Source organism: Phalacrocorax aristotelis, chromosome 8, assembly GCF_949628215.1.
Source record: "Phalacrocorax aristotelis chromosome 8, bGulAri2.1, whole genome shotgun sequence".
NCBI lineage: Eukaryota > Metazoa > Chordata > Aves > Suliformes > Phalacrocoracidae > Phalacrocorax > Phalacrocorax aristotelis.
Genome location: NC_134283.1, coordinates 22,940,524 through 22,960,429, shown reverse-complemented (window position 1 = coordinate 22,960,429; position 19,906 = coordinate 22,940,524). Strand labels below are relative to the sequence as shown.

Here is a 19,906-nt window from a genome sequence, read left to right as displayed (position 1 = left end):
TAACGGGGGCGGGCCGGGCTAGGCTCCTCCTCCTGCCTGCTGCGGCGAGCATGCCGCTGGATCACCGGCGTGTGCGGGGCCCGGAGGAGTCGCAGCCGCCGGAGGTGTGGGCAGCGGCCGGGGGAGCTGGGGAGGAAGAGGACGGGGAGGGGGATGCGGCACCGCGGGACCCCTGCGCCTTGCGACCGCTCTTCGCCCGGGCCGGACTGCTGAGCCAGGCTGAAGGCTCGGCCTACGTGGAGCTGGGCGGCGGCACTAAGGTGCTGTGCGCCGCCTGGGGCCCGCGGGAAGCGGCTGAGCCCGGCCTGCCGGCGGGAGGAGGAGGATGGCTGCTCTGCGAGTTCCGCCGGGCCCCCTTCGCCGGACGCGGGGCTCGGTGGCGACCAGGTTCGGTGACGGAGCGGGAGGCCGAGCGGGAAGCGGCGGCGGCGTTGCGGGAAGCGCTGGAACCGGCGGTGAGGTTGGCCCGGTATCCGCGGGCTCGCTTAGCCGTCAGCGCCCTGCTCTTGCAGGATGGTGGCTCGGCCTTGGCCGCTGCCATCAGCGCTGCAGCCTTGGCCTTGGCCGATGCTGGGGTGGAGATGTACGACCTGGCGGTGGGTTGTGCCCTGTGCCGGTCCCCCGGTCCCACTGCCCCTTGGATGCTGCAGCCCGGAGAGCCTGAAGAACGCAGCGCTGTTGCTCGACTCACCGTGGCTCTTCTACCCGCCCTTAACCAGGTGTCGGTGGTGGTGGGTGGCGGGCAGGGCAGCTCTCCTGATGCCTGGGCGCAGGCGCTGCGCCTTGGCCTCGACGGCTGCCATCGTCTCTACCCCGTCCTGCGGCAGAGCCTGCTGCGGGCTGCCCGACGCCGCGATGCTGCTGCCGCCACCACTGCCTGAACGCCAATGATGCCCTGAGTGCCCCTGTCTGGGGATGGGGTTGTTTCCCAGAGCCTATCCAAGTGGACCTCAGTGCTGTTGGGGACCCCTGGAGCCTGCCTGAGCCACACCTCACACTGCCTGAGACATCCTGGAGCTTGCTTGAGCCAGCCCTTGTGCTGCTGGAGACCCCCCCAGAGCTGCCCACACAGCTGGAGGCCCAAGATACCTGCCCGAGGACACTATATCCTGCCTTCCCCCACTGCTGGAGAGCCCCCAAAGCAGCCCCCACACTGCTGGAGCATCCAAGTGTGCCAGAGGAGCCCCCGTGTTGCAGGAGACCCCTCTGAGTGGCCCTGCAGGACCTCACACGCTGCTGGAGCCACCCCCAAGAACAGCTTCCTTACTGCTTCAGCTGACAGACCCTGCCTGAGACCTCCCTCCAAGCAGCTGCCTGCGCTGCAGGACCCCACAGCCCATCCTCGGGTGGCCCCAGCACCAGGATGGTGACCCTCACATCGAGCTGCCCAGCATGACCATCCACACAGGCAGGGTCCAGGCAGCACCCAGCAGAAACCATGTCACTGCACAGACTGAATCCCTTGGACCTTGTGCCCAGGCAGCGCTTCAGGGTGGCAGAGATGTGTTTTGTTGGGTTCTCTTTATAATAAACCAGGTTTTCCAGGCAATTCTTCTGCCTGCGTGGCTCTGCCAGTGCCTCTGCCAGCCCTAATGGTGACTGACTGCCAGGCATCGGGGTTGCCCATCTGCTCCCACTGTCCTTCCTCAAGAGGTGTGGAATGAGCCAGGCACTGCCTTGGGGTCTGGATCTTCCTGGGAATGGAGGGGAGCTGGTCCTGTCCAGCTGCACCATGCCAGGCTGGTAGGTAATATTCTGGGTAAAGGCGGTGATTAATGTTTCTGTTGAGAAACAGGGCAGAGCTATGCTCCTCCCACCTCTCGGCTGAGTTGCAGGGAAGGCAGCATCCTAGAAAGCCCCCAGAGCCTAGGGCTGTGTCAGGCAGCACACAAAATTGGGTACAAAAATTACACATGCACTTCAGATGGTTAAAAACTGCATTGGAGTTGAATAACCAGAGAAAAGAAATACAAATTATTTTTCTTTCCAACACAATACACTCTTTTACCAGAGCAAATTAGAAATACAGAACAAGTTCCTACCAGCGAGAGAAGGATGACCTAGAAATGAGGGACACTAAACCAGCAGCGCTGGGGAGCACAGCGGGGTGACCACAACTTCCTTGGGCGCAGGTGAGGAGCCTTGGCAAAGCTGCCTGTGGGAGTCCTGCTGACCACAATGTGATGCACGGCCAAGAATAATGCACAGTAAACCAGAAAGGAAAACCCATTTGTGAGCAGGGGTGACTAAGGTTTGCATCACCCTGCTTCTGGCCCTGGAGATGGCTTTGGAGCTGGGCTCAGCAGAATCCCTCCATCCCAAAATGCCACAAAAGCCTCTTGGAGCTGTCTCAGGGTGGTCCCTCCTTCCCACAGCATCATGATGGAAGGCTGAGCAGCTCCAAAAGCCTTCCTGGGCTGTACCCATGCCTGCTGAACCTTGCTGAACCAATTCCTGGGGGGTCTGAAGCATGGAGGCAGTGGGTGGGCTTGCAGGACAGGGGAGGTTGGGATGCAACCTGTGCCGTAGGGGCTGGGAGTCCCAGGGTGCCTTCTCTGCACCCCATAGCACCCTACAGGTGGGGAGATGCTTGCACACAAGGCAGACAGGATTTGGGATGTTCCTCTAGGATATGGTCCTTTTTTTTTGCTCCTCCCCTCCCTCCCCAGCCACATCTGCTTATCCCTAGGTCTGAAAACAAGAGGAAAAAGAAAACAAGCACACTCAAACACAAAGACTTCTCTCGCCACGGCTGGCCAGCGTCTCACAGGGGCAGGACGCAGGGCTGCCGGCGCTGGCGGCAGGGGATGGCCGTGCCGAGAGCAGGTGCCTCGCATCGTGCGTGGCACTAGCTGGAAGCCTCAAAAGAAATACGAACACAAGACGGGAAGGGCTGGCCATGCCAGGAGGCTGTGGCATCCCAGTCTGTCTACTGGCTCCCCTCAGGGTCCGACATGTGGTTTTTCACCTGCAAGCAGAAAAGCACAGGATGGCCATCCTCTGATGTTAGTTCCCAGAGCCTGGCTGGGTCAAACCCAGCGCCCTGCCTGACACAGGGACCCCTGGGGTCCTGCGCTCAGCTGGGGGATGCGCATGCAGGAGCAGCAGCTTTGATAAAGGGTATTTCTAATCCAAGGGGGTTTTTGCAGCCTGTGCTGCTGCAGTAATGCATGCCCAGGGGTTTCCTGCAGAGTGCTTCAGGCTATCCCAGAGGTGAAGGCAGTTGTAGCCCTGGCACGCAGCCAGGACGGCTTGGGGGAGACTGATGGAGCATCTCCTCTGCTCCAGGCATCCCCACCAGGACCCACAAAGGCAGCAAGTGGGGATGAATTTTAGGAAAGCAGAGAGCCTGGTGCAGGATCTGGACCTCCTCTTACCGTCTCCTCCGTGTCTGTGCTCTCCTCAGTGCTGTCGATGTTGCGCAGGTCGCTGTGCCCATCAGCTCCCATCCCCTCCTTCCCCTGGGGCTCCCGTGACCCCTCTCCTGCTGGGGACAGCGACTCTGCTCCCACCTCTACCCTGTTCTTCTCGCTTTCCTTGGAGCCTGCAAAAGACAGAAATTTGGGGTACCTGTGCAAACATCAGCCCTGTCCTCGCAGGGTCCCCGTGTGCCAAAGGGCCGGACTCTGCCCTGCCAGCACGGGGAAGGGGGAGGATGTGGGGAATTTACCCAGTGGGCTCAGGGTACCCAGCTCCCTCCTGGGCATGCAGCAGGGGACCCCTTACGTCTGGCTCAGGGCCCAGGTTCGGATGCACCCACAGGCTGCCTGGCACAGACACATGGGTGTCAGAGGGTCTATGGCCCATTCCCTCACCTGCGAGACGCTCTCTCCGCTGGTCCATGCGGTCCAGGCTCTCCAGCAGACTGTCCACCTGCGCCTTGATCTGGCTTAGCTCCCCCTTGATGGAGTGCAGCTCTTCGGCCCGCACTGCAGGGAGAGGAGACATTAGGATTCCACCCTTGCAGACTGCCTGCCCGGAGCTGGGGGAAACACGCTGTCCTGGACAGCCACCTCCAGAGCATCCTCCTCTATGGAGCATCCTCTCCAGGGCATCCTTTCCACCAGGCATCCTTGGGGAATGGGGATGCATCCAGGGGACAGCCACCAGCCCAGCGCAGTCCAGGCTGTGTCTGCTGGAGCTGGGGACTTGTAGCAACAGGGTGAGCACTGAGCAGGACCTTCAGGCACCGGCACTGCTCTAATGCGTCAAGATGCAAGGGCCGAGCCTCCTTTTCCTCCCAGCCCCATCACACTTACACTTTGTCCGTCCTGCCGTGGAACTGGTGCTGCTCCTTGCCCCAGGCTGGGGGGTTGGGCTGCTCTTGCTTCCTGCTCCCACATGAGTTCGTCTGGCCTTGACAGGGATGCGGTTAATGAGGGGGGGGATCTTCTGGTACTCGTACACCCTGCAAGGGCACAAGAGCACGGTGGCATGAGCACAGCCCTGGAGGTGCAGCAGCAGCCCCTGCCAGCCAGGAGAGCATTTCTTGGGTTCCCTCCACAGCGAAGGACCCCCAACCTGGGCAGTGCCCAGCCCACACGCTGCCCCTGCCCTGGGAGGCCCCCGTCCCTGGGAAGCTGGAACATACATGCCCCTCAAAGAGGGCAACACCACTGAGCCTTTCCCAGAGGCCAAGGGACAGATGCCCAGGGACACCCTGCTTTTCGCCTTCAGCAGTGGTGAGACCTCACGTCAAACCCAGGTGTGCTCAGCCCACCCTGCTCCTGGGATGCTGCACTCACCGGTACGGGAAGTCATCCCTGTAGAGGTCATAGTCCAGGTCACAGTTACTGCTGCAGCAGGGGGAGAGAGGAGAACAAATCACTCACTCTGCGGGGCCACAGATGCCGTGGAGCAGCCACAACTAGGCATAGCAGGGCACCCACCCAGCATCCATCCCCAGGGAATGGGAGGCATCCCAGAGGGTACCACATAAGCTACCTGGGCTGCAGCACAGCCCAAGGAGGTGGCTGTGCCCTGGCAGGGACTTGTCCTGGAGCCAAGCAACGGTGTTGAGGGGGATGGAGAGAGCCCCCAGGGCAGCATCAGCAGCCTCTGCTCTCAGGAAGCTGCATTTAGAGCATCCTGATGTTAAATTTCATGGTCCCTGGCTCCATGCACATGCTGCTGGCTCGCTCGGCTCCAAATTAAGAAGCGATCTGTCAACAGATCGCCTCCAATGCGGGCAGCTGACATGCTGGTAATAAATCATGCGCTGTGGACCAGGAGCGGGGTGGGGGGGGAGGAGGAGGAAAGATGCTGAAGCTCATTTTGCTGCTTCAGCTCTTACAGAGTCAGGGAGCGTAGGATTAAACCTAACCCGAGGGGAGACAAAGCTGTGCTCAGAGCATTGCTGGGAGCGGGGAGCCTTCCCCAGCCATGCTACCAGGAATGGGGGGACCAGAACAAGGTCTCCCAGGGCTCCCAGTTTTGCTGCAGATGAGCTTGTCACCATGGGAGCGATGCTGGAGCTTGGGGGGGGGGGCTGAAGGGTTCCTGGTGGGGGCTAATGGGCAATCTGGGCTGGCCCAGCCCAGGAGGCAGCTTGCAGCCTGTCACAGGGCAAAGGCACGCCCAGCCCTGCTGCAACCCTGCCTTTGGGTGGGATTAGTCAAGAATAATCTGCACAGGGTGCAGCCCCCAGGCACCTTGTAAGGGTAGCTGGCACACCAGGGTGCCAGGACCTGCCGTTTCCTGTTCTTTGCACCTGGGGAAATTTTGGGAGCTTTCAGTCCAGCCTCTCTGCCTTCCAAGTTGCCATCACTGTGACAGGGACAGCAAGCCCTTTACATCCTCACCTCCCTCCCATCACCCAGGGAGGAAGGTCACAACCTGCCTTGGGGAAGAGGGGAATGGGCAGCCAGAGAGGAGTCCCAAACGACACATGGGGCATAGGGAAGGTGCCAGCACTGATGGCTGCTGCTGCCTGCAGCCACTGCCGAGAGAGCAGGGATGTGACAGGCCACATCCCGCCATGGGAGCACCAGTGGCTCTGCAGAAGACCTGGTCTTGGGGTCTGGCACCCAGCTGGGGCCACAGCAAGGGTTTTCCTGGCTCAGCTTTTTGCTCAGAGCATCCCCCGGGAAGAGCAAAAGCAGCAGCTGCCACGCTCCAGTGGCCCAAGGGGACTGGCGGTCCCTGCCCTGCCAGCGCTGCATCCCTCCGGCACCATGGCAACGGGCAAAGCAATTAGTTCAATCAGGGCGTTTGCAAAAAGCTCTCTAACAAGACAGACAGAGCCCAGCTCTGGTCCCCTCCTCACCACACACCTGCAGAGCCAGGGAGACAAAAGCACACAGGGATGGGGACCTGCTCTTCTGCCTCCATCACCATCATCTACTGTCATCACCAGGACCATCACCACCCCTGTGTGCCTCTGCAGGGGTGTCTGTCCCCTGAGGAACAGCATTTAAAGGCCAGAACTGCAACCAACATCAACACCTATAAAAGGTGTGGAGGCCACAGGGCTCTGCTCTTCTCCTGGCACCTTTGGATGGGGGAAGGGGGATCTTCACACCCCACTGGCAACACAACCAGGCAGGACTTGACAAGGACTCCAGCCGCCATCAGTGCAGCCAGGTGATGCTCTGAGACCCCCACTGAGATTGGGCAGGGACATCGCACGGACCCATGTCCGCCACTGCAGGCAGGCAGCTGGAATAGCCCGAGGACTGAGTGATGGAGAGCAGGGGGAGGAAGAGGGGCCAAGTGTGGGACAGTCCCCTGCCCAAACTGGCCCCCCTGGTGCAGCCCCTGTCCCACGCGCCAGCACTCACTGGTACAGGCTGCTGCCATGCTGCCGCTTCTGGCCCAGCCTGGCCCGGCTTGGCTTGGGTTCCCTGGCCATGTCCAAATCTGAGGGGAGAGAGAGGAGGAGAATGAGCGCTGGGAAGAAAAGGGGATGCCAACATGCTACCTCACATGGACACGTCTCCAGCACCAGCTTCCTGGGGTGTCCCAGCCACACTCCTCTCCTGGCTAGAGGCATCCCACTCCAGAGCATCCACAGGATGAGCCCAAGGCCAGCAGCTCTCTCTAGATTTAAGCTTTTGGAGATGGACAGGAGCAGTCCAGGGTTGTGTTGGGACATGGAACTGCTCTGCCAGCAGCATCTTCCCACAGGTGCCCCACACACATTGCCCCATCCCCACAAGCCCATGCCCATCCAAAGCCAGGCAGGCTCCAATTGGGGCAGCAGAAAGCACCTCTGACGATGGAAGTAATTAACCCCCAGAGACACTTCCCACCACTGTGGTGGATCTGCCTTCACTACCCTTCCTGCCAGGCAGTGTGGCCATTTTTTGGAGAGACACAGGCCAGCAGGACACCGGCAAGTGCTGCCTACCACGGATGGGTGCTGGGGATGCCCTGCACCCAGCCGCTTCATGCTCCCAAAGGCTGCTGAGACACATGCAATGCCGAGATGTGGGGCAGAGATGCCTCCAGACACGCAACTTGGCGATGCCACATCACATCTTCCTGGTGATGCTCTTCACCCCTTCTTTAGGATTTCACAGCCAGTGTCCATATAGAAGCTGTCTTGAATCTATTTTCTCAATATATGTTTAAGGGCCACTGATGGAAAGCTTTACTAACATCTTCAAATATTTCATTTTGTAATTTTGGGGGGCTCCAAAACCTCTCTGGCTCCTGGGGTAGAAGCCAGTGGGTGAGATGTTGACCTCTCCCTCTTGCATGCTCCCCCTTGGCCATGGTAATCATTACCAGCTGTCACACGGGTGACATTGTGGATGCCACTGCACCAGGGAGCCCTGAGTTGAAGCTTCCCAAGTCCTCTGGGAACCCACCAACTCATCAGAGAGGACTAGACCTGCCCAGGAGCATGGACACTGACCATGGGTCCCCTCCAGCCCCACATCCACTCTAGCAGGGTCTCTCCATCTCTGCAGAGGAGAGATCATCCGAGCAAGATCCGAGCAGAAGGGAACTGGCAACTTGCTTGCTTTCCAGGCTGTCACCTTGTGTGACGAAGTCTGCAGGCTGGCTCTGACCTCAGGGCAAGCTAGGGAAGGTGCTCCACTCATCCTGCATGTGGGTAACGCTGGTACCCGTTTTCTGTGGGTGCAGCCAGCATCCCTGGGGAGGGCCAAGCTCACTGCTCAGGGCTGGAATGCACCATTGACATCCCTCCCTGCAGCCCATCACAGCCACCTGGCAGAGACAATCGCTCCCCTCCACGCTGGTGGGCCAGAGACCTCAGAGCCCCAACCAGGGACCCCAGCCATGTCCAGGCATCCTGTCACAGGCCGCTTGCACGAGGGGACTATCCTGCTGGGACAGGGGGTCCAGGCCAGCAGAGCTCCATCAGCTGGGGCCGTCGGCCCTGCACCTGGGCTCCCTTCCCTGTAATGGCAGTGGGGGCATCCCCGTACCGGGAGAACATCCCTGCCCTGGGGGTAATGGTATTGGACATCCCAGCACCAGGAGGACATCCCTGTCCTGGGGGGCTAGTGGTATGGGGGGCATCCCCGTGCCGGGAGGACATCCCAGCCCTTGGGAGGGACTGGTACGGGGGTGGGGGGCAGCTCGGTACCGGGAGGACATGCCTGTCCGGCGGGAGGGACTGGTCCAAAGGAAAAGGACGCAACCCGGCACCGGGAGGTGGCCCTGCCCGGGGTGGGAGGCCACGGGGCGGGGTGGGGGGACACACACGTACGTGCACCAGAAGGTTGGCTACAGGGGGGCACCCCTGCCCCAGGTAGTGCTGCCGGGGCGGGGCGAGCATCCCGGTGCCGGAGCATCTATCGGAGGGGGTGTGGGGTGGGAAGAAGGCCGATCCCGGGGGGGGGACCCGGGGGACATACAGAGATATCTGGGTCGATACTCACATCTCCAGCCCGCGTCCCCGCTGCCGAAAAGCGTCATCCCCCCGGCGGCCCCGGCAGCCCCGCAGCCCCCGCAGCCCCGCCGCTCCGGCCCGACCGCGCCGCCACCGGGCCCTACCACCGCCGCCCGGGAAGGGGGGACCACGGGCGGCACCACCGCGGCACGGCGGGGGGGGGCACGCCACGCCACACCCGTAGCCCCCCACCCCACCCCAGACACAGCCCTGCTTTATTGTAGCATCCCTGCCGGCAGCGCTGGGCCTTGGGCTCTCCCTTCTCCCTGGGCTGTACGGACGTGGCTGCTGTGCCGGACCATCCTCATCCTCACCCTCCTTGTGCTCCTTCCCCCATCTCCCAGTCCCCTCCAACCCATTGGACCCTGTCCCCCCGCCCGACGGCACCCCGGGTTGCACCCCGGCTTTGGCCAGCTCGCCCCAGGCTGTGAGCCCAGCCTTGCTGGCAGCACCACAGCTCATGCCGTCTCTTCACTGAGCCCAGGCCGTGGCACAACCAACCTGCCCATGACACCCTGGCTGGGGGACAGTTTAATTTCCACCCCAGCCCTGTGCTGGAGCAGGCTGTTGGGAAGAGAGGAGGGCAGCCGAGTGAGGCGGCTCCCCAGGTCTGCGGCGGGGAGGTCCCTGCAGGGTGCCAGCTTCAGGGCGGCAGTTGTGTGTCCCCTCCAGAGGCACCCAACACCCACCAGCATGGGGGTGGGGGGGTGTACAGTTTTGCACCCAGCACGTGGGGTGCCATAGCAGGGGCCATCCTGGGGCTGGAAGAAGCAACTCTTGGCCAATGACACCCCTCCAAAACATCCCCAGGGTGCTGGAGCCACGAGCTCGGCCAGGAGTGAGGCTGGTCCTGGTGCCTCCAACCCCAGCACCTCCTCCAGGGACACCACCCGGAGGTACCGCCCAGTGTGGGCAGGACACAGACCATGGTGGAGAGAGTCTGATGGGTCTGTGGGAGGAAAAGGAGACAAATCTCTCTTCCCAAGGGAGAGAGGGTCTTTATTAATCACCCAGCAGATGGTGAAGGACTGGGTGATGGTGAGGAATGGGGTGATGGTGAAGGACCAGGTGATGGTGAGGAAACCATGGTGCCAGACTGGGGCGTTCCCACCCAGGTCAGGACGATGGATCGAAGCTGAGCCCAGCCTTCACCCTGAGCTGTGCTAAAGTCTGCACCCCCTAGAAGCCCCGCTTTGGCCCCTCGTTGCATTGGAACTACAGCCTGGATGCAGCCCAGCTGCCAATTTAGGAGGAGGATGCTGTCAGACCCAGCTGTTGCAGGGGTATCTCCCTGCCCTGGGGGCTGTCGTGGTGTGATGGCAACAGGGGAAGGTGAGGGGCAGAGGAGGACACTGTTTTAGGGATGCTGATGTAGAATATGCACCCTTCTCACTAGGTCCCAGCACCATGGGTCCCCTCAGCCACCCGTCCCCTGCATGGGGGAGCTGGGGGGGGTCCTCCTGAGCCATGGGCTGGGCTTTGCACAACAGTGGGATCCTCCTGATCTGTGCTCCGGGCTTTGCACAGCACTGGGGTCCTCCTGAGCCATGGGCTGGGCTTGACATAGCACTGGGGGCCTCCTGAGCCACGGGCTCAGCACAGCAGCCAGCGCTTGGCCAGTGCCCGGGGCTGCTGGCTCAGGGGTCCCGCTGCCACAGGGAGATGTGCTCCTGGGCTGCGATGGGATGCAGAGAGTCAGTGTCCCCAGCACCATGGAGGACCCAGGGGTCTGGGCATGGCTGGCAGCAGGACACAGACCTGGTAGAGCCGGGAGCTGGCACTCCTGGGCTCAGCACACCCAGGAAGGTGTGGGAGGGCTCCTGGCTGCTCACTTACCGAACTGGCAGATGTACCGGTTTCGGGTTTTGCAACGCTGGTCGTTCCAGTTGAAGGCAGCTGACGCTTGCATCTCCACGCAATTCCCAAACCTGTGCCCCGGCAGGAGGGTGGTGAAGCCAGCCAGCATGGTGGCACAGTGGTGATGCTGTGCAGAGGTTGGGTGTCACCTGGATCCAGCGGGCACTTACCCCTGGTTGTCCGGCTGCCCGAAAGCAAAGCTGGTGAAGGAGGATGGCTCACCCACGTCCCAGCGGAAGGAAGCCTTGGATGTCTTGTAGGTAAGACCTGGGGGAGTGGGAGGTGGGGTGGCACATCCGCCCGCACCCTGGGCACCCTGCGCCCTGCCCACCCTGCGCCCTGCCTGCCGCCATCACTCACCAATCCAGAAATTCCCAGTCTCAAAATCTGTGACTGTCACCCTGTTACTGGTCTCCAAGCGGCTGAGGTAGAAAGCCAGGATGTCCTGGACCTTCTGGTTTCCAATCTGGGCCAGCATCGCCCCTTTCTCCTGCAGGGAAGGGAGCAAGTCAGCCCCAAATACATGGGCTGGACCCGTGCCAGGCAGTGGAGATGCACAGGCGGAATATGAGCACAGGTGGCATTTTTCAGCTGCAAAGGATGCCTGGAGCATCCCAGGGGCTCACCTGGCACTTTATTTTGGCTCCATAGTAGGTGTCAGCCTCAGGGGACACCATGAAGCAGTTGCCATCTATCTGCACGTCGCAGGTGTGGAAAGGGAACTGAATCTTTGCTGAGGACACAGGCATGTACGGGTGGGTCCCTGTGCTGGCAGAGCCGGGCCCACTGGAAGGCCCTTAGCCCCACTCCAGGGGTCCCTGCCTGCAGATCCTTGCTGCCACCCTGAAGCAGTGCAGGTGGGTGCAGACTCACTGCCACACTCGGCTCCACCATAGCCCACGTCGCAGAGGCAGGAGCACTCCTCCTTCCTGAACTTCCCATGGAGGCACTGCCCACTGCACCTCACTGCAGGCAAGATGCTGTGTTAGCCGGCGGGGGCTCAGCAGGTTGCGCTGCACACTGGGGCGCTGTACTGAGCTGACCATGCTTTCACTGGCCATGCACATGCATGCACTGAGCTGACCTGGTGCATGCACGTGCTGCACCACTGTGCATGCAGGCACCAAGCAGACCATGAATGCTGCATGGCCATGCCCATGCATGCATTCCACTGGACTTGCACCTACGTGCACTGGACCTGCGCCTGCATAAATTGCACCAACCCTCCACACACATGCACTGCAGCAGCCATGTATATGCATGCAGTACACTGACCCTACATGTGCATGCAGTGCACACTCCACGCACACACATGTACTGCACCTACCCTGTGCATGCCTATGTTGCACCCGCTGCACACGCGCATGCACTGCACCTACACTGTGCACACATGCGCTGCGTTGGCCGTGCACACACATGCACTGCACCAACCCTATGCATGCATGCACTGCAGTGGACATGCACATGCATCTCTAGAGGCGAGGGAAGGCAGGGGTTGTGCGGGTGCCCCTCTCACCTTGGCAGTACCTGCCCGTGTAGCCAGGGGGACAGAAGCACTGGCAGCTGCTCATGTCGAGGTGCCCGCTGTTCCTGCAGCTCATGCGACAGGGGTTCCTGGGCACCTCTGGGCACAGCAGAGAGGTGGCATGGGCATCGACGGCTGCGGCGTGGCCAGGGGCCCCGCAGGGGCCGGGTGGGACTGTGGAGACTCACCGCAGAGCCCGCCTCTGTGGTCCCAGGACTTGAAGCAGCCGGAGAGGCCGGCGGTGCAGAGGGAGCACCAGGGCCCCTGCTGGTAGGGCGGGACAGGGGTCCCCGCCACCTCCCAGTTGCCCCTGTTGCCGCAAGCAGCTGGAAGCCACTGCCCCGCCCACACAGCGAAGCCACGCCCCTCTATGGAGCAAGGCCCCGCCCACGCACAAGCCACACCCACTTCCACAACACAGTCCGTCCACATTTCACAGCCCCGCCTACTTCCAAAACACAGGCCCGCCCGCAGTCCCAGTCCCCACCCACCGCCAGGGTAAAGCCCCGCCCGCCCCTCAACACAACCACGTAGGCCAGCCCACGCCCCCACCCGGACACACTCCTGTGGAGATCCCGCCCCATGGACACCCCACCCACACCTCCCAGCCCCGCCCACTCCTGCCAAAGCCCCGCCCTCTGCGTTCAGCCCTGCCCCTTCCTGCGCAGTGCCCGCCCCCGGCAGCCCCGTACCCTGGGGAGTAGGCGCAGGCGAAGGCCTCCTTGGAAGCGTGGCTGCCGGCGCAGAGGTGACGGCCGCAGCCCAGCCGTCCCGCCGTGGCCCACACCAGCTGCAACACAGCGTGTGTCACCACAGTCCCTGGGCTTTCAGACCCCCCTTGAACCCCTCCTCTATGTCCCTCCTGTTCTCCCCACACCCACCTGGGTGTAATGGTGGCAGGTGGCATTGCTGGTGCAGCGCCCCGTCCCATAATCGTAGCGTTGGCCTTCGGCAAACCAGTGCTCCAGCACGGCCCCGAAGCCGCCGGCACCTGCTGGCAGCAGGGCCTCACTCCAGCCCAGCTGTGGGGCCGGTGGTGGAGCAGGGCCCTGCAGGCAGCTGGCCGCACGTGCCCCCGCCAGCCGCCCCAGCTCCTCGCTCCACTCCTGTGGGGGTGCGGCCGGTGCCATGAGCCACTGAGGGTCTCTGGGGACAGCCCCGATGGGGGATTGCTGGGGAATCACCCAGGGGATGTTTGGGACCACCAAGGGGGTCTGTTCAGGGGACGATTAGGGTGTGTCACAGAGTGAACACGAGGGATGCTGCAAGGGACCCCAGGGGACCAGCCCTGCCCTTGGTGTGTGCCGCTGTGTGTTCAGGGGTCACTGAGGGCCATCACAGGCCATGGAGAACCCCATGGGTGTCCCCAGGGAACCTGTCCTGTCCTTGGTGTGTGCTGGGTCTGGCAGTGCCGGTGGCATGTCCTTCCCCAGGGGCCCCCACACAGGCCAGCTCTTCTGCTTCATTAGCTTGTTAACCAGCTACCACGTGGCACCCACGGGCTGCCCCCTTCCCCTGCCATGGGGCGGGAGGTGGATGGGACATCCAAGGCGGGGTGGGACCCAGGGGGGCTCACCAGCTTCTGCATGTTGGCGGCAGGGGGCTGCACTTTGCTCCTCAGCTTGTTGTGCAGTGAGAGCACCAGGAATGTCTCCTTCATGCTGAGAGCTGGGGGGGACAGCAGGGGATGAGGATGGGGCCGAGGGGGTCGTGGGGTGCGGGTGCCTTCCCCATATCCCTGGCTGCAGCTGGACCCTTTGGAGGGGGAGCGTGGGGGTGGCTGATGGCCCCCCCAAGGGTCCGGCTGCAGCCAGGGATACGGGGAAGGCACCCAGGTCTCCATGGAGACTCGAGGGGAAAGAAGAAAGCGCTTTTGGGCTGGGAGCACAAAAGGGGCAGGGGCCAGGGGGGTTCAGTCCGCTGAGCCCCTGTCTCACACGGGTGGGCTGAGACTGCCAGGAATGTACCCACTGATGCCCCCCCGCCTCTGTCCTGCCAGATCCCAGACCCCACCACACCAGATGCATTGCTACCCCCCCCGACCAGCCCCATGCCCCCCCCCAAGGCCAATCCCATCCCCAGCTCCATCTCATCATCAGCTATGTTTCCCCCCTCCCAGCTCCATCCCATTCCATCCCCAGCCCCCATCATCCACTGAGACCTCCAGGTGCCCATCACCCACCCAGCCCCATGCTCTGGCCCCATGGGACAGTACTGGCTCAGGGTGCACCCACCACCCCCAAACCAGCTGTCCCTCAGCCCTGCTGCTGGCAGCAGACCACCCCAGCCCCTCTCCCTATTACCTCCCGGAGCCAGCGCAGACAACTTCTTCAGAGCTTTTTCTTCCCTCCCCGTCTCACCCACCCTCCATGCCAGGAGGTTGCAAACCAACAGCACCAAGAGCTTCATGCAGGTGGCTGGGGTTGGGGGAGGACCAGACCCCCACGTCTCCAGAGGGCAGATCTGGGAGAGATGAGCCGCCCCACAGCAGCCCTGGCGTCGGGGCGAGCTTGGCCGTGCGCTCCTGCGTGCTTGTGTGTGCTTGTGTGTGTCTGGTTGCAGGATTTGATCCTATTCAGGACTCCAGACAGGCACCACTGGTCAGCTCGAACAAAAGGTTGACGGGTGAGTAATAGCTCTGTCAAAACAGTTGCTTGCTGGCGCAAACGCAGCAGACAACTCCCGGGGCCCCAGGCTGCAGCCCTACTGGGATGCCCCGCAGCAGGGTTGTCCGCCCGTGTTCTGCCCCAGCCCCTCTTCTGAGCCAGGGTTGGGATGGAAAGGCAGGCAGGAGCGGGGTCCCAAGTGGCACCCACTTTGGGGCACTGGGAGATTGGATGCCAAGGGGCTGGGACAGCTAAGGGGGCCCCTGCTGCCAGTTTTCATCCTGCTCCATGAATTAAACATGCTGGGGAGGTAACACACACTGCCTCAGGCACAAAGCCAAATACTCACTCTGGTGAGCTGGGCAGTGTGGTTATGGGGTGGGATGATGTGAGGGCTGGGGGGCTGGCAGCAGGAGAGATGCTGGGCTGAGCGGGACACATCTCAGCAGGCGCTTGGTGAAGGGCAGGGGTCCTGGAGCCCCCGCAGCTCAGGGGGCTCAGTAGAACCGCAATGGCTCTGCCCCAGCATAGCGCTCACAGCACCCATGTCGGGGGGCTTGGGGTGCTCCCCTGGCACAGGGCAGATGTGTGGGCTCCAGACACCCATGCCTGGGCGTGGCTGAGGGACAGGAACAGGTACCATCATGCCCCTTCCTCTGGGTGGTCAGAGGCAGGAGGGACCAGGAACATCCTGATGTCGGGCTGAGCCAGATGACAGCTGAAATCCAGCTCTGAATGCCTTCAGTTCCCTCACCCTGAGCCTAACCCTAACCATAACCCTGGCCTGAATGCCAGACCTAATGCTAATGCCAACCCCAACCCTCATCCAAACTGTCCTATTCATATGGACCTGAACCCTTGGCACTGCTCCTAACACTAACTTTAAGCCTAACCCTAATGTGAAACCTGAGCTTAGCCCTAACCATGAGTCTAATGCTAACCCCAACTCTAAACTTAACCCCAACCCTAACCCTAAAGCTAACCTCAACCCTAATCCTAATGCTGATTAACCCTGGCCCTAACGTTAAAGCTGACCTAATTCTGACCTGCACCCCAACTCTCGGCTGCAGAGCCCTGGGGTCCCCGTCTAAGGTCCAGCTGTGGTTGAGCTCACCCCAGCAAAGCCATACTGAGGCTGCTGAGTCCACAGCACTGCCGGGCTGCCCTCCTTGGTAGCCCCAGCCCCGCCAGAGAGACAGACCCCAGCACCGACCCCAGCAAAGCCATCCCTTCCCCTGGGAGACTTTCCCATGCTTAGCAAATGCATGGGATTAGCCTCATCCTGCACCCCCACGTGCCTGGGTGCCCTGGAGCCGTGGCTCGCCATGTGGGGAGCCCAGCACTGCCGGTGCCGTGACAGCCACTGCCTGGCCCTGGCATCTGCTGGCCCTGTGACAGGAAAGGCCCCAAAGCCTCTGATTTGTGGAGAGGGAAGGGAAGGGAAGGGAAGGGAAGGGAAGGGAAGGGAAGGGAAGGGAAGGGAAGGGAAGGGAAGGGAAGGGAAGGGAAGGGAAGGGAAGGGAAGGGAAGGGAAGGGAAGGGAAGGGAAGGGAAGGGAAGGGAAGGGAAGGGAGAGGCTGCACCAGTGCCAAGGGGAAACTTTCCTATGTCTCAGCCTCAGCCAGGGGAAAAACCAACAAACACACGGGCACTGCTCCTCACCCTGCTGCCAGCCTGGCTGGCCTTGGGCATCATGCAACTGCCCCTCAGCAGCACCCAGGTAAGGACCCTTGTGTGTCCCCCTCCAGCCCCCTTGCAGACTCCCCACTGAGGTGTTCTCAGCACCCACCTCTCACACCGCAGCACCCTGGCACAGCACTGGGATGGGGCGTACGGCATGGCCATGGCACCTGCAGGACTGCCTAGGGCCAGAGGGGATGGTCATAGGGCTTTTCCCCTGCAGCAGCGAGACAAGGCTAAATCCACCTGGTGCAAATGAGCTGCTCCTCAGCACCCAAGTGCCAGGAGCAGATAGTGAGGCAGGGGCACACCCTGCACTGGGATGGAGAGGAAGGAGCTCTGCCCAGGACAGGGCATCCAAACCAACCCAAAGATGCTGCCTGCTTGGGAGGGTATCCTCGGGCTGTGGCATGGTGTTGGGGGAGCCCAGCGGATGACAGGGATGTTCTTGCATCCCCCCAGGAGTGCCTAAGACAGCATCAGGTGCTCAGCACAGTGCAGCAGACGCAGAAGCTGCTGGCGGCACAGGAGGCTGCCTACCTGCAGGGCACATGAGGTCTCCAGCAGCAGCTCTCCATCCTCCATGAGCCGCCTCCGGAGACAGGCCACCAAACGCAACGGTAACCCCAGCTGGGTCACCACTGTGGGGGTGATGTCCCCAGTGGTCCAGCTTGGACCCTGGACTTCCGGCGAGCAGCCTGGGCAAGGGATGCCCAGCTTCTCACCAGGACTGGCATTATCTCCAGCTTGATGATGTCTGTCCTCACCCTTGTCTGTCTGCAGAGATTTGTCCACAGCTGGCAGTGTCCCTGAATGGACAGATGCTGGGACAGAGCATGTGGGTGGGCCATGACGTTCACTTCATCTGCGACCCTGGCTTCCGACTGGTGGGCTCGGAGACATCCACCTGCTGGCACAACCGCATGTGGAGCAGCACCCAGCCCTTCTGCAGAAGTGAAGTGGAGCAGGGTTGGGGTGCCATGGGCTCAGCCCTGCCCAGGGGCTCCTCCCATCACCCCGAGCTACTGGGTTCCATTGCTCTGCTCCCCTGGCTGCAGGGAGAGCTGCCCAGAGGCTGCAGCAATGGGCACCGAGGCTGGGCAGCAGGCTGGGGTGAGGACACGCTTCTCCAGCTGGTGTTCATGAGCTCCTTCTCCCTAGGTATTGATGACTGCTCCAGCAACCCATGTGCCAACAGTGGGACCTGTGTGGATGGCAACCAGAGCTACATGTGCCTCTGCCCCCATGGTTGGTCAGGCCCCAGCTGCCAGAGCCCCATCTATGCCTGTAGGTGCCTGGGTTTGGGCTGCAGAGAATAGGATGCTCATGGGGACAGCACCTAGCCACACTGTGCCCATCTCCCTCTTCCCTGGCAGCTGCCTGGGACCTCAGCCCCCATCCATCTCCCCATGCCCCCCACCCCCGCAAGGACTCCCGCTCTCCCCCGCAGACTGGGTGACGCTGAGCAATGCCTCCTTCAGCCACCAGCCCCACTGTGCTGAGGGCCATCCAGGCTCCCACCGCTGCAGCTGTGATGCCGGCTTCCAGATGCAAGCTGGTGGCATGTGCCCCGGTAAAAGAGGGGTGAGAATGGCAGAGGCAGGGGAAACTGAGGCTCTGCATTGACGGGAGCCCCATCCATACCCTGCTCTGTCTCCCCAGACATGGACAAGTGCCAGCTCTTCCAATCCAACCTCCATACCCAGCTTTGCCTCCACAACTGCGTCAACCTCCCTGGCTCCTACCGCTGCCTCTGCCCCCCTGGCTACCTGCTCCATGCTGACTGCAACGCCTGCGAGGGTAAGAGCAGTGAGTGCAAGGCAGGGAGCATCCCGCGGAACCAGGGATGTGGCAGGGAGCAGCAGAGACAGCCCCGCTCACCACATGTCATCACCACAGAGGTGAATGAGTGTGCTGGGAAGCAGCACAACTGCACCTAGGGTGACCTCTGCATCAACACCTTTGGGGGCCACTGCTGCGTGCGCCCCAAGTGCTCCCCACGGTGCCACAACACCAGCTACATCAAGACCTCCTCCTCATGAGTACCATGCATGGCTTGGGCTGCATCATGCTCTATTCCCCAGGTAATGTGTCCTGTGGTGCCCTGGGGACAAAATTGTGTCACCCAGGGGCAGCAGAGAGAGTGCCAGCCAGCACTGGTAGCAAAGTGCTACATAGGGTACCTGGGTGTGCTCAGCATGCTCCCCGATGGTCTTGGGATGCCAGTGGCTGAGGGTGCAGGTGGGAGCACCCCAATACACAGTGGCTTTATGCAGGACCCTGGACCCCAGAGCCCCAGCCTGGGGGAACAACACCGTTTCCCTTCTGCTGCATGTCCACATGGTGCCGTCAGCTGCCATCCAGCAGGCAAACCCCTCCTGGTCCTGCTTTTGAGACTAAACCACTTTGTGGCTGAGCACAAGCCACCCAAGTGGAGGAGCATTCCTGCTCCGGACAAGTTCCTCTGCGGGAGGCACATCTGAGCCTGGATCCATCCCTGGCCTCAAGCTGGGACTGTGGTAACCCCTGTCCCAGCCTCAGAGTGTGACCCAGAGCTGTGTCCCTGCAAGGCATGCTGTTTGCCTGGCAGAGACAGGGACGGGGCAGAGGTCTGATGCTGGGCACACTTGGTTATGGCTGTCTTGTGTTGCTCTGCCACAGGACTGGCAGTGGGGCTGAATATGCTGCCTGCAGCTTGGGCTAGGCTTGTTTGCGAGGATGCAGGCAGCTCCCCGAGAGCCAAACCATGTCATTGAGTGGTGGTACCTCTTCTCTCCTGTCAGCCAGTGCGAGAGGAACCCCCTGCCCCATGGAAAGCTGAGCCTGCCACCTGGCTGCCACCTCCATCTCCTTCCACTACCTGCCACTCCAGGCCAACCACACTGTACCCCATGCCCTCTTCAAGATGTCTACTACCTGCTTCGTGGGTGACAGCCTGTGCTTCACCACCATGGGCGGCCAGGGCCAGGGTGTCTTCACTGTGCAGCGCTCCGACCGGCAGATGGGAAAGCTGGTGCTCAACAGCCCTGTGGTAGGGCCAGCCACACTGGAGGTGGAGCTGGAGATGAGTGAGTTATCCAGCAAGGTCTTCCTGGGCAAGCACATCTTCAAGGTCACAGTATTTGTGTCCCCATATGAGTTTTGATCCCCTTTGGAGGTGGGTGTGGGGCCAAGCCAGGGTCTCTCCTGGCGAGTGATGGAATGGGTTCAGCTAAGTGGTCTCAGTTCTTTTCCCATTGGAGATGTCCCTCTCCCATAATGCTTGCTCATGGCTGGTAGGGCAAAGCCACCACAGCAGAAATGGTGCCTGTCGCAAAGGCTGCAAGGAAAACCCTGATGTCAATGGGGGCATCAGCCTGGTGGTGCCTGCCTCTG

The 19,906-nt window shown here is 61.6% G+C and overlaps 2 protein-coding genes and 1 pseudogene across 8 annotated transcripts; 2 read left to right on the top strand and 1 right to left on the bottom strand.

Moving 5' to 3' along the window:
* The first annotated feature begins 8 nt into the window (after positions 1–8).
* On the top strand, positions 9–1,549 carry EXOSC6 (exosome component 6). Its single transcript, XM_075101866.1, has one exon. The coding sequence runs from the start codon at positions 51–53 to the stop codon at positions 879–881; it is 831 nt and encodes a 276-aa protein (XP_074957967.1). The 5' UTR covers positions 9–50; the 3' UTR covers positions 882–1,549.
* Positions 1,550–1,923: 374 nt separating this feature from the next.
* LOC142061167 (C-type lectin domain family 18 member A-like) lies at positions 1,924–14,779 on the bottom strand. Of its 7 annotated transcripts, XM_075101865.1 has the most exons (13): positions 12,434–12,589; positions 12,237–12,344; positions 11,594–11,686; positions 11,347–11,453; positions 11,081–11,210; positions 10,891–10,987; positions 10,700–10,791; positions 6,780–6,858; positions 4,746–4,796; positions 4,260–4,408; positions 3,816–3,929; positions 3,378–3,544; positions 1,924–2,968 (listed from the first exon to the last, which is right to left on the bottom strand). In XM_075101865.1, exons 2-13 carry the CDS (start codon positions 12,319–12,321, stop codon positions 2,930–2,932), a joined length of 1,203 nt encoding a protein of 400 aa, XP_074957966.1. In that variant the 5' UTR covers positions 12,322–12,344; positions 12,434–12,589; the 3' UTR covers positions 1,924–2,929. The 7 variants fall into 7 exon arrangements, with proteins under 7 accessions (XP_074957966.1, XP_074957961.1, XP_074957963.1 ...); XM_075101859.1 differs by lacking the exons at positions 1,924–2,968; positions 3,378–3,544; positions 3,816–3,929; ... (1 more) ...; positions 4,746–4,796; positions 6,780–6,858 and adding exons at positions 9,844–10,538; positions 12,938–13,035; positions 13,127–13,351; positions 13,822–13,913; positions 14,549–14,779 and having other exon boundaries at positions 12,434–12,555; XM_075101860.1 differs by lacking the exons at positions 11,594–11,686; positions 12,434–12,589 and having other exon boundaries at positions 12,237–12,380.
* Positions 14,780–16,457: 1,678 nt separating this feature from the next.
* LOC142061285 (fibulin-7-like) lies at positions 16,458–19,676 on the top strand (annotated as a pseudogene).
* Positions 19,677–19,906: the final 230 nt, after the last annotated feature.